Source organism: Lissotriton helveticus, chromosome 1_1 (genome assembly GCF_964261635.1).
Source record: "Lissotriton helveticus chromosome 1_1, aLisHel1.1, whole genome shotgun sequence".
NCBI lineage: Eukaryota > Metazoa > Chordata > Amphibia > Caudata > Salamandridae > Lissotriton > Lissotriton helveticus.
Window position 1 is genome coordinate 430831014 of NC_136057.1, and position 13264 is coordinate 430844277.

General features: G+C 47.5%; 1 protein-coding gene across 1 annotated transcript in view; it reads right to left on the bottom strand.

Moving 5' to 3' along the window:
- The window catches only part of YARS2 (tyrosyl-tRNA synthetase 2), a 45143-nt gene that overhangs the window by 6459 nt on the left and 25420 nt on the right, over positions 1-13264 (bottom strand). Inside the window, exons 3-4 of the mRNA XM_078673808.1 lie at positions 3107-3262; positions 2171-2341 (exon numbers count right to left, since the gene is read on the bottom strand). Coding sequence (XP_078529934.1) covers positions 2171-2341; positions 3107-3262 — 327 coding nt within the window. The remainder of the gene's footprint in view (positions 1-2170; positions 2342-3106; positions 3263-13264) is intronic.

Below are 13264 nucleotides of genomic sequence, written 5' to 3' on the forward strand. Positions count from 1 at the left end.
AGCACTGACAACTTTCTGGCCACCAGGAACCACAGGAAATATATTTGGGCCTGCATGACGTTGATGTGAAAATAAGGACATGCATATCCACACCTCAACCCAGTCTCCAGGGTCCAGTGGAGAGAAGACCTGGGTTAGTTTGAGCATCATGAATTTGTCTTTATGGAGAAAGGCTTTAAGTGGGTGTATATCTAAAATAGTATGAAGCCATCGGAAATATCAGATCCTGCCGTGGGGAACCAGTAATGGCCCCTCTTGATAGCATGCCGGTGGGGAGGGGCAACCCAAATATGAGGTGCATGGCCTCATAAAACTCTCAGAGTTGGGCTGAGGTAGCTCCGGCACCCAGGGAGGCACAAAGCCAGCACGGGTACAGGCTCAACTGTGGAGCCAGGCATCGAATTACTATGCTTCCTCGTATTGTCTAAAGACCGTGACGGAAAGGCGAAGTCGGAGACTTCTTAGACTGCTTGATCTACTTTTTCTTGTGGGACTTACTCGAATGCTCGGACGACTTCAAGTGTGACCAGGATCTTGGGCCCTGCAACCGATCTTGAGGCTTCCTCTTGACGATTGAGACCATCACGCTATCGCATGAGTGTCAAGGAGCTTGAGGGACCGCTCTTTCAAGGTCTTGGAGTGCATGGTGTGGCAATCAGTGCAGATCTTCGTGTCGTGGTTGCACTGCAGGCACCAAAGGCAACCAAGGTTCGGGTCCCTCACCAACATCAGTCAATGACAGGCGCTGCAAGGCTTGAAGCAAGCCCTCCTAGTGGACATCCCTGCCACACCAGGAGATTTGTAAAAAAAAAAAAAAAGAGAACACTTAAACAAAAGGCGAAAAAAGGTCAGTCAAAAAATGACCAGAGGTAGCTCTCTCCAGATCTCCACAGACTGACGCAGACGGATGTCAGTGAGCTGGAGTGTGTGGCCTTTTCCTTTTTTTTTTTTTTTTAAACTGTTGGGGAGGGGGGCCGCGTGGGCCCTCTCCCGGGCCACTTGTAGCCCCAGGGACCCCATCCCCCAGGGCTGGCCCTCTCCTTTGGGTACCGTGGGGGGGTCCCCAATCCCCATGGTGGCGGTCCCCGGGCGGCCATGTCCCCCCACAATTATTCATACTTTGCTCCGGGGGTGGCTGTTCCCAGGGGGGGGGGGGGGAATTGGGCCTACCCCAAAACTTTATTTTCCAAATGCCCCCGGGACTTGCCCCCCCCCCCCCCCCGGGCTAATTAGCATCAAAGTGCGGGAGACCGCGCTTCATTTTTTAATTTTTTTTTATCGGCAGGATCCGCGCACCCTGCGCGGATTTTGCTGATTTTTGTTTTATAAAAACAATTTTTGGGGGCCTTGTGGGACCCCCTGGGCAGGCCTAGGGGTTCAGGGTGTTTCTACGCTGCCCCCTTTTCACGTTTTTCAAATTTTTTTCAAAGGTTTCTTGTGCCTCGGTTCTACCGAGGCACAAGATGGCTGACAACACTTCCTGATTTGGAGTGTTGACAGCCAATTAGCATACAACTCTTGCTCGGCAGGGTGCACGGATCCTGTGCGGCCATAGATATACACACACACACAACACATATATCGTACAACATTGCTTCTGCAGGACCAACATACCTGTGGAAAGTGGTGCGTGCGTAGGCGAAGCGCATACCGACATATGCTTCAAGTACTCAAGCTTACTGAGCTTCACGTAACGCGTTTCGGCTGTCCCACAGCCTTGTTCACATGTGTGAAATTCAGCAGTTAATTATCTGGGCTAACTATAACTTAAGCCCCTGCAATGCACTGCTTATGACCTCACATATTACATCACTCATGACATGGTCTTTTCTGGTTTGCTTTTGCACTCGTTTTTCTGCTCGCTTTTCTGCCCTGCTTTGTCTTTTCAGCTCATTTTTCAGCCATCCTTTTTTGTCTTCACTGCTTGTTTTTCTACTCTGTTTTTCCTTTTCAGCTCATTTTTCTACTATGTTTTGCCTTTTCAGCTAGTTTTTCTGCCCTTTGTTTTGCCTTTTCTGCTCGTACCTTAAATCTTGTGATTAGGACTGCAGAAGGAGAGTAGGGGAGAAAAAAAATCATATTAACATGTAGCTTTGTTTTACATTAAATTCCAGTGCACCATTATAGACTAAAGGCTTACATATCTTCCTATTCACCCCAGATAACCTACCCTCTTGCTCCTTCTGGAATGGCATTTACTTTTCGGCACATATCTAGTACCCGTGTTCCTGGTTCAAACAAGAATTCTGCAAATGGCGCTTCTGTGAAGAGTTCTTGGAGTTCCTCATCAGACATCACCTCTAGTGCCTCTATGCTGCTGTGGTAAAGGGCATTGGTACACCTGAAAAACAAAACCGTGACATACCTCCGATTTAATGTGACTGAAAAAGCTGAATACACCAAAAATGACACGAGCATGAAAGTTAACATACAGGAGCAAGGAGACAGATGTTTCTTAGAGAGACATGGCTCACTGGAAGCCTCTTTTGGGGGAGTTTCAGGGACATAATTAGCTGCATTTTTTAAAAAAACTGTTCAATACAACCTAGATGATGGATTCAAGGCTTATATGATCGATGGATTGCAACAAAAACTTTTTAAAAGGTATTCACATATTTACAGTATGTAAAGGTGGTAAATGCCCCAATTACAGCCAGTAGGCAATTGAAACCAGATCACTTCCTACTTAATACGACATTACCGATATATTACCTTATATAGTGTAATTCGAGAAAATATCTTAATTTTGTTAGGGCAAAGTTTACCTTTTATTTTCTTCTAAGAAATGCTAAAAGGTTGGATGTCACTTGAATTTTTAATACTTCACAAGATAAAGGCATACATTAATAAATCTGGACGGACTGAACTCTGCAAGACAATCTTTGTTTTCCAAAATTAGTAAATACTTCTTGTGTTACATTGATTACATCACAGGTTCCCATTCTTAACTTAAGCTTATGAATGTCTTAAGAATTATTTTATGCATACTCTATTACCATTGATGGTACTAGCTGCTTTATCATAGAAATCAATAAATAGAATCTGCAATCTATTTCTTAATAACAGTCGCTCCCCACATATTTGCCCGGTGGTAAACAGAGCCTACCTCTTAGCAGATTCGAGACCTTCTCTGCCATGAACCAGCTTGGTCACTTCCGCAGCCAGCCGTTTATGGGGGAGGCGTTTTTCTGGTTCTTTAGCATGCATTTCCATAATGTGCTTGATCTCCGGAAGAGGAAGAAACGTGAACAGTTTCAGAAATCTTTAGGAGGAAGATAACTTTATACGTCAACAACTTTTATATTTTTCTTTTAAAACAAAGTACACACAGCTGGTTAGGTATGCTTCTTGTTGAGGCACTAGTCAATACAGTGTATGCATCGCTATAACCTGAAAATCCGTTGGGTGCAAAAATACCAGAAAAGTCTGAGCTTTTTGAATTTTGATCCATAACAGAGAACAAGCACTGTCCTTCCTGTTACAATTATCCTAAATAGGCTCCTACTCCAAGCAAACCTGCTCTTCGTCGGTCAGTAGCTTGGCAAGGACTGGTCATGACGCAGTTCAGATCAAATATTTCAATGTATGGGTTTGTAATAGGACATTTAGTTATTTGTATAAGCTACTCTTGAACGAAGAGAACAAACATGCATATGGTAAATGTTTTTTTTTCTATAGGCTATGTCACCCTTCCTAGGTTGGAAATTTTGCCCAATTCCAGTCTTCATTTCTGCTTCTTAACACAGAAGTCATGTCAAAGTCTATTTTTTGCCAACATCATCAATTTTATTAGTTTAAATACGCAAAAGGGCAAGGTCGGACTGACCTATCGGGCAATCAGCCAGTGCCCAAAGGTGTGCTCGGACAGGTCAGTGTGTGAGCAGGTTTTCTGACTGCTTGTGTGCCTATTTTCTGGTAGTCTGGGCCACTTTTAACAGTTGATTTCCCTGATATTAAGAACAACCTTGCCTGCAGCAACATTAAATCCATGAGGTCTTCCATACACCCTGTAAACCACTTAGAACTGTCTTTATAATTTCAAAACTGCCCAATGAGCATACATTGGTCACTTTTTAGGTCGAGACATGTTGTACATACCGCCCGATCATTGCTTTTCATTAGTTTTTTTCCAGTGTACTTTAAAAATCCTTGCTTTCAAGTGCTTATGCTTTCCTATTTGTCCCTCCTTTTCATGGTTTGTTTCCACCGATGGAGAAGGCCCCCATTACTTGCAGTCCTACACTTGTCCCATTTTAGCATCCGTTATACTACTTTTTTCTTGTTAGTCCGAACGCTTTTTGCTGTTGTTGCCCTCCTTCCCTACAGTTACTTATTTTTATTTATATCCATAGTTCACTTCATCTCCCTCTGCCCTCCCCTGCCCCCACCACCTCCTGCACATCACTGCTTGCTTTTTATAACAGCTTAAATATCCCCATGCTATTTGTAGGCTTCCTTCCTCACTATCTGGGACGCTTTCCAAGTCCCGCCCCTCATTGACAGAAGTGTCTTAATCTTCCTGTGGGAAAAAAAGACCACAGTATTGGCTCGATAAGCGAATCTTGTTTTTTTAAAAGTGATGCTTAGCCTTGGCATCCGTTGGTGCTTGCATTTTGTCATATCTTCATTCCCGCCCCCTCTTTCCACTGTTATTGTGGACATACTTTCCGCACCTCCCTCTCCGTTGCTTGTTGTAAATGAAAGCAGAACCCCCGTCTTCTGATAACATGCTTGAGCCCCTGTTTCAGTAGAGACTAGTGTACTCATCTAAAAGGAGGATTGGAGCGCAATAAGTTTAAGTTTAAAATATTTATCAAGCGCAACATACACCTGGGCGGTTTCTTGGCGCTAAGATAGCAGGCAGCCAAGCTGGGCAAAATCAGTCGCTAAGACATAGACTGAAAAGGCGAGCGGAGCTTAAGAAAGATGAGCCTGAGTGAATAAAAAAGTCTTCAAAGCTTTGCGGAAGCTGGAATACTGGGTGAGGGACCTAAGGTGGAAGGGGAGAGAATTCCAGAACATGGGGGCAAGAGTGGAGAATTTCGAGCCGCCCTGTTTTTTTTTCCGGTAGCGAGGGACTGCTAGAAGAAGTTGTGCCGAGGAGCGGAGGTCTCTACCAGGGACATAAGCTTTGATGGCTGAAGATATGAAGAGAGGGGCCAGGCCCGTCCTGGCCTGAAACGCCATGCAGCCTAATTTGAACAAGGCGCGTTCCCGCACGGGGAGCCAGTGGAGGGTCTTCAAGAGGGGAGAGGTATGATGAAATTTGGGGAGACCGAAGGCAAGGCGGGCCGCCTGGTTCTGCACCAGTTGCAGTTTACGCAGGCTGTACTGAGGGATGCCATTGAACAGGATGTTCCCGTAGTCCAGGCGGGACAGGACCAGTGCGGACATAATTAGTTTAAGTGCAGAGAAAGAAAAGAAGCGAGAGATAGAGCGGATAGTGCGGAGAGTAAGAAAGCAGGAAGAAACCACCGAACCAATCTGGGAGTGCATAGTGAGTTTGTCATTTAGCTTGATGCCAAGAGTCTTAACAGAGGGAACTGGGGTAGGAGGAGAGCCAAAGGAGGGGGGCCAAAATAGAGAATTCCAGGGACTGGAGCAACCACCCGTCACCACAAGTTCCGTCTTATCGGGATTGAGCTTCAGGTGGTTGAAGTTCATCCAGTCCCTGATGAAAGATAGAATAGATTGGAAGTTAGAGATGGAGTCAGGGGAAGAGGACAGGTTGAAGATGAGCTGGAGGTCATCGGCATAGTTATATACCGTGACCTCCAGCTGCTGTAGGGCAAAGATAAGAGGCGAGATATAAAGATTGAACAGTAAGGGAGAGAGAGAAGAACCCTGGGGAACACCGCACTGGACCTGGCAGGGGGTAGCTGAAAACTCCCCAAGATGAACCGCCTGGGTCCGGTCCCTCAGAAAGGACGAGAGCCAAATAAGGGCTGAGCCTCCTATGCCCGCCGCCCTGACACGGGAAAGCAAGATGGAATGATCCACCGTGTCAAAAGCGGCAGACAGATCAAGGAGGACCAGCGCCTGAGATTTGCCTACGTCCATACCCTCTCTGAGGGTGTCTAGTACTGACACCACCACTGACTCTGTCGAGTGCTTGGGCCGAAACCCAGCCTGACACGGAGCCAGCCTCCCATTCTCCTCGACAAAGGAGCTGAGCGCAGATGTAACATGTCGCTCAAGCACCTTCGCCAGAAAGGGTAGAAGGGAAATGGGGCGATAATTGGCCATCACGGAGGGGTCGGCTCCTGGCTTTTTTAAGATGGGGACGATGGAAGCGGATTTTAGTGATGGAGTGACAACCCCTTGAGCCAGTGAGTCATTAAGGAAGCCAAGAGGAGGCAAAGTACAGACAGAGAAAACCTGCCGTAAGATGTGTGCCGGACATATGTCAAAAGGGGAACCGGATTTAATTTTGGGAAGGAGAGACAGGAAAAGTTCTTCAGAGAGAGGAGGAAAGGAATTGAAAAAGGCTGGGGCGGGGGGAGGCAGTGGTGCCCATTAGCAAAATCTGCCATTTTGTGTCCCGAAAATGTGCAGCAAAGCTACCCATTTAAAATAACCAAACATGTACTGCTGAGACATGTACGTGAGCTGAGGACCACCCACGGTTATCTGTGTACAGGCTTCTCTTCTAGTAGAAAGCTATGGTTTTTCACCGCCGACTCAGAGAGCTGAAGCCAGGCACTCCAAGGACCTCTAGTAACGGCCTGTGGTAGAGTCACAGTGCATCCAGCACTGTATATTACTATCCAGGAGCCTCTAATAAATGTCTTGTGGTAGTGCACCATAGTTCGCCCAGCGCTGTATATTCCTATTCAGGAACCTTTATTTTAGGGCCTGTGTTAGTGCACCCTAGTTCGCACAGTGCTGTATATTCCTATCCAGGAACCTCTAGTGATGGCCTGTGGTAGTGCACCATAGCTCACCCTGTGCTGACATTGGCTCTACAGGAACCTCTATCCATGGTACTGCACCTTTGAGCTCCCATGGCTAGTACCAGGACACAGGGTGATCTAGTAACAAGCTCTGGTCTTGCAGCTTGTCCAGACAGCACAATGAATAGAAACTTTCGCCTAGGTGTTTTGTTTGTACTGGGAGTGTTGCCTTAGTACGTCTATATAAGAATTGTAAACGGAAGAAAAGAATTGAACGCGCAGTCCTGACACTTGAATGATTGGTGCCAGGTACTCCCTTATTCCGCCTTGGATGAATGAAAGGCTGCGTCCAGCAAAACGATTTTACAAGCCTTACTACACGTTTCTCTCTTCACGGATCTCTAGAATCCGTAAATAAAAAGTTGTTCAATGGTGTTATTTCTATTCTGCCTTGCACCATGAGATTTATATAGCTCTTCAATCCCTGGCGATACAGCAACCAGAATGATGTCCTGCATGGTTAAACACTTATAATGTCCCAAAGGTGAGACCTATTGGCTATGCCAATGCTTGTGAAATTATTTTATTCACTAAGGGGGCAACTTTTATTCTGATGCCTTGGCCTATTTTATGACTAAGTCCGACCCTGCGAAAGGGTAACTATATTATCAGATCATGCATTTGTTATGGGCATATCTCTACAATAAAAATTAATATAAACAAATAGCAGTATAGACATTTGTCAGATTGCTTGGAAACGTATCTTAACCCGTTCAGCGCGGCGCGAATTTTCGCGCTGTGCTGAACGTTCTTAAAAACGAGTGTGGTCATGACGGAACGGTTCCGTCATGAGCACAGCTCAACCGACGCTCATGACGGAACCGTTCCGTCATGAGCATGGAAGGGGTTAAGTGGGTGTTCTGCACAATCTTTGGAAGGAGTAAATTGGCAGAATCATACGAACATTGGACTGAAACTCTAAATGAATGCATGTGCAAAGGGAACAGAAACATTTCATGAAATATTATCCAATTACTATAGAAAAGGTTTGTGAGGTACCCAACTTTCATAGAGCATGACTTTCATCTCTGAAAACTGCACAATGCAATCACTGAAAAAATAAACACACACCCTCTTTGTGTTGTTGAAAGTTCTTTGAAGTTCATGGCTCATTTTCACTCCTTTGTAGTAGATATGTAGTTCAGAAGATCAGATCAAAATCTACCACACGCAAAACAGCTCTATTAGAGACAGTCATCATGTAGCCTAGAGCTAGAAAAAAATAGCTTTGGGCATTCATTAAAGAATAGTTGCGCACTTATGTTTCGTTTTTACTTGTGCTGTCAGGCACCAGACATTTCTCTGATGAATATACACTTTTATCAGACGCAATCAGAAGATTTTCTAGATTGCAATTTAAAAAAAATATACATATCTTTATTAACATTTAACAAATTTGTGACAAGACACATACATTCTCAGTCATACACTAAATGTTGTCATATAATCGTAGACGCAAGTATTATTGGGTTGTTTACATTTCACAGCTTCAGATTAGTTTCATAGCGAACACTTTAGCCTCATCAATGTGGGTCCTATGGTATCATCGTTCTATAGAGTCTGTCTACCGTGTCCAGTTCTTTTGTACATTTCTGCAACAAATTAGCCCAACTACCAGCACCCCACAACCTACAACTTTACCCCTCCCCATCCCCGCTGTCTGGCATACATCTTAGATTGCAAATAATTGTCTAAATGTGTTGGGAAGACTTTTAAAGATAAAGAAGATTTAATGTTATCATGAGAAAAACAAATATAACAGGTCCTAATATGATCCTCTTGAATTAACACTAATGCAAGGGGGAACAGGTTTGCGCAAGCTTAAATTCAAGTTGCCGCTCTTTGTTCTCCATTTGTAGGCCGTTTCAACATCAATATGCCCCCAAAAAAGATGTGTTCTGCTGTCGGAATGGCTGATTTTTACAGACTTACGGCCTTACTAAACTTTAAATTTTGCAGATAAACATAGCATAAGCACTCCAGGAAAAACTAGTCCATGTCAGCAAGCCTTTTCATGTTATGACCCGGAAGCATCGCAGACCGGTATTTTTCAGAACAAACCTTGAAGCAGGAGGCTTGCTTTTTGGGAGAAGGAAATGTAACCGATGTGCTGGGACTTTTCCGCAGCACCTCTGGAGGAGAAAGCAATGTCAGAAGCCTCTTCTCAAATTGAGCGAGTCTTCCCAAGTCATGTTACCGGCAGTCCTGTGGCAGGGGGACGGTGGGGAAGTTGTTTATAATAGGGGAATCGGATGAGGTTACGATATTGTAAACTCAGTGGTATCCCCACTTTCAAGTAAGCCAAGCAATAAAAGGTGAGCGAACAGCGCACCTCCTAATTTTTGGCAGACGCCCCATTGTCACCCACATTTAAATAAGGCCCTTAGTTGAAGAGAACATTTTATTAGATAAAAAATATATATCAAACGCAATAGGATTTCTGTCAGACTTGGCATCTTTTGGCGTGTTTTCCCCGAGTTTTTGCTTTCTGACCTCTCGGTTTTGACTGTTTTTGCTGGCGTAGTGTTTCTGCGCACTTTTCTCACTGCTGATCAGTGGTAAAGTACAAGTGCTCCTGTGGTAAATTGTGTTATGGACTGGGGTTTCCATGATTGGATATTTGATTTACTGGTTAATCCCTAGTAAAGTGCACTGAGTGTGCCAGGGTCTGTGAATCAAATGCTACTAGCAGGCCTGCAGCACTGATTGAGCCACCCACGTGAGTAGCCCTGAAAAGGTAACTCAGACCCGCCAATGCGGAGTCTGCGCGCAGTTTGTAACTGCCATGTCGACTTGGCCAGCGCACACACTTGTCAGTCCCTCACCTTGCCTTTACTTACATGTTAGCCACCCCTAAGGTAGGCCCAAGGTAGCCCTGTAGGCAGGCTGCTTTGTAAGTTAAAGGTAGGACATGCCCTGGTGTGAGCGTGCCATGTCCTGATAGTGAATTACAGCCAATTTTGCTTTTCGCTATTGCAAGGCTACCTGTTCCCCATAGGACAGAATGGGGAGTTTGTTTATAACATCTTATAAACATAACGGGCCCGGGGAATTAGGTAGGAAAATAAAGTTTAGTATGCCTGAACTCAGAATTTAAAGATGCATCTTTAGTGAAGGTGATTTTTACATTCTGTGCTTGAAAATACCACTTTTAGAAAGTAGGTCTATTCTTGCTAAGTCATCCTGTGTGCCTCTGCTGGAATGTGGATTGCCTCTCTGGGTTTTGGATGACAGAAGGCTGGGGAGCAGGAGTAGCTCCAGATAGTCTAGGTGAGTCAGTAAAGGGCTGAATAGACCTGAGCTGCAATTGGGGAAGGAGATTTCCTTGCACCTCAAAGGGCCTGTTCTGCCTCTGACATGCCATTTCCACCTCCTGCCAGGAAGTCACACCAGAGAAGGCAGAACTGGTTCTGGCTGGGCATAGACACTCTCTGCCTAAGAGATCAAAGGATTTTGGGATATAAATACTGGGGCCCAAACCCTTCAACTTTGGAACTCTTTTGGACCAAGAAGACAGCCAAGAAGAAGCGCTGGAGAAGCTGTGAGGAGGAACTACTACTTTGCTGTGTGCTTTGATGTGTTGGCTTGCAGTGGCTGTTTCGGTCTTGGTCAGTGAAAGGACTGGACTGAACGTTCTGCAATCTACTTTTGTGAGTTTCTCAGAGGGCTTGTCATCCCACACCGCAGCCTTAGCTTACCGACTCCAGTTTGTCAGCCAACGACAGCGCTTCAGCAATGACGACGATGCTGCTTGCACCGCGACCTGCCAGCACCGCAACCTGCCCGCACCGCGACGAGCACCACATTCACTTCGCATCACGACCCTGGTATCACCAACGATGCCATCTGACACCGCCACCAAGCCGCTGCTCGCACCGCAACCTGAGGACACTGCACGCTGCACATTGCACCGCAGCACCCGATGCCAGCGCTCCTGACTTCAACAGAGAGGAGTTCGATCTGCAATGTGTGTGACTTTGTGGGCCCCGACGACTCCTACATCAACAAAACACAGAACCTGTTGCACACTAGTTCAATGGAGTATAGACAATTGTCACAATGGACATGTAAAGTTCCAGTTTCACAGTTGAAGAAAGAAGAACGATGGGTAATAAGGTTCCTCTTTTATTAGAAGGATGTCCAGCCGACACGTGTTTCGTCGCCAAGCTGTAACAGTGCTTGCGCGACTCCTCAGGGCTGTAGCGAGGGAATGCTGGGTGACAGGTCGCTTAGCCGGTGATAATTCCGACCCGGCCCCGCTCGAGACCAGGTTCCGTGGTAGTCAAAAACGTCACGGTGAACTATCCAGCATCACCAGAAATTGTACGGTGATGTGCCTTGAGAATAAGACCTAAGTGCCCTGGGTCCACTTCTGTTGCGGGGTGCCGAAGCAGTGTGAAAGAGTCACCACGGTCCGTTCAAATCCGCGTGAGGACACGTATAGTTTGATGCCAAAATTGGACGATAAACATCCATCAGGGCCGAGTAGCGAGAAAGGATCTGCAGGGAGGGTGCTCCCGCAAGGGTTAGTTCCGGGTGCGGACTCCTACATCAACATCCGGAACAGACGCATGCGGACGCCGTGCTTTCGGAAGCTCAACGAGAGGTCGCCGAGGCCCTGCATTTCTAAAAGGTACTGTTTGCGCGTCTTCCCGACACAGTAGCTGGCCCGCAACACCGTGGTCAGCCAGAACTGTTTGGATTTTTTACTCACAATGCCGTGATAGCTCCGTCTGGAGCTATCAACATCAAGGAACTGTTTTTCAAGCATATTTTGATAACCAAAGATTTTTAAGTACTGTACTGTGGATTTTTATTGTTTTTGGTCTGGTCTTAAGTATATAAAAATATTGGATATTTTTCTAAACTGGTGTGGTGTCCTTATGTAGGGCTTACACTGTATTACTGTTGGTTAGGTGCAAATGCTTTACACACTGGCTCTAAGATAAGCCTGACTGCTCGTGCCATGCTACGAAGGGGGTGAGTAGGGGTTATTTTAGGAGTGTAACTTCCTTATCCTGAATAGAGAGGTGGTTTCCGCCTGGCTTTGGCACATGCCCTAGTCTACCAAAAATCCAATTTCTAGCAATTTCAGAAAGTGAATAATCTATTACTTTATAGTTATAACATACAATGGACAGGTAGCAGCCTATGAAGACGGTCGCAGCCTAGCGAGGCTCCCGACCCTCCGCCCGGAGATCCGTCAATAATCCTACTTAAGACCCGGGATCCCCGCGTAAACCGGGTGGATCCCGAGTGCAACGCTCGTGCCTGCTCCGGTTCAAGTGACGAGCCGGTGGGTCTCCCATACCAGGCGCCAGACGCTGTGGAGTGCCCGGACCGCCAGGACGCAAGATGGCGGCATTCGGGTAGACGAACGCCGAGCTGCAGCGAGGGCTCCGTCCCCGGCGCCTGGCTGAGCTGCGGAGGTGGAGCGGCGAGTCGCCGCTGTGGAGACCGGAGTCAACAGACGCGCTGCCGGACCCTGCCAGCGGTGCGACCGGTGAGGAGCGCTGACTGTAAGACGACCCAGCGAGGCTCCGCCCCACCCAGGAAGCCGAAAATCTACACCCCGGCTTTGGGGCCTGCTATCCCGACGGGCGGTGGCTGTCCATCAACAACCCACCGGCCCGACTGCTGGGCGGGTGGCAAGACACGCTGTGGGCGGGCGGCGGTGGCAGTACTCCGCCCCTGCGGGGATCTGTAATCGGCGCCCCGGCTTGGGGGCCTACCTTGTCGGTGACTGCGGCTCCGACCCCATCGTTGGCCCACCAGTGGAGACGGAGCTGGAGGGGACTGGGACACGCACTGGGGCCAACCGGCGCGCCGCCGGCCTCCCTAATCCGAGGCAGCCGACGCGGCGCCCTATGTGAGGGCGACCCTGCGGAGGCCCTCCCCCGCCAGGGGGTTGCAAGCGACTCCCCGGCTTTGGGGCCTGGTGCCCATACGTGGATTGGAGGGCGGCTGGGGGCCCCGATTGCATGCCTAAGCTGCGAGTTTCCACTGTGTCTGGCCCCGGAAGAGTAGTGAAGCTCACCACGCGCAATCCCAGTCACTAAGCGCTCTGCGACTGGTACCAGTAACAACCCGAAGGCGGCTGGAGTAGGACCCAAGGAAGCGGCTTGTCTGGGGAAGAATAGTGACCTCCACGAGTGCGGCCGGGGACCTACCTCGTCCGCCGTACTGCACTGCACAAGCACCCCGGGGAGAGGCCAGCTTGAAGAGGGCTCTACGCCTGCCTACTAGCGAACAGCTCTAAACGGGGGGCCCCGGTTGGTCTCGCTGCAGCGGTCCCAGGGGTGACATTGGGA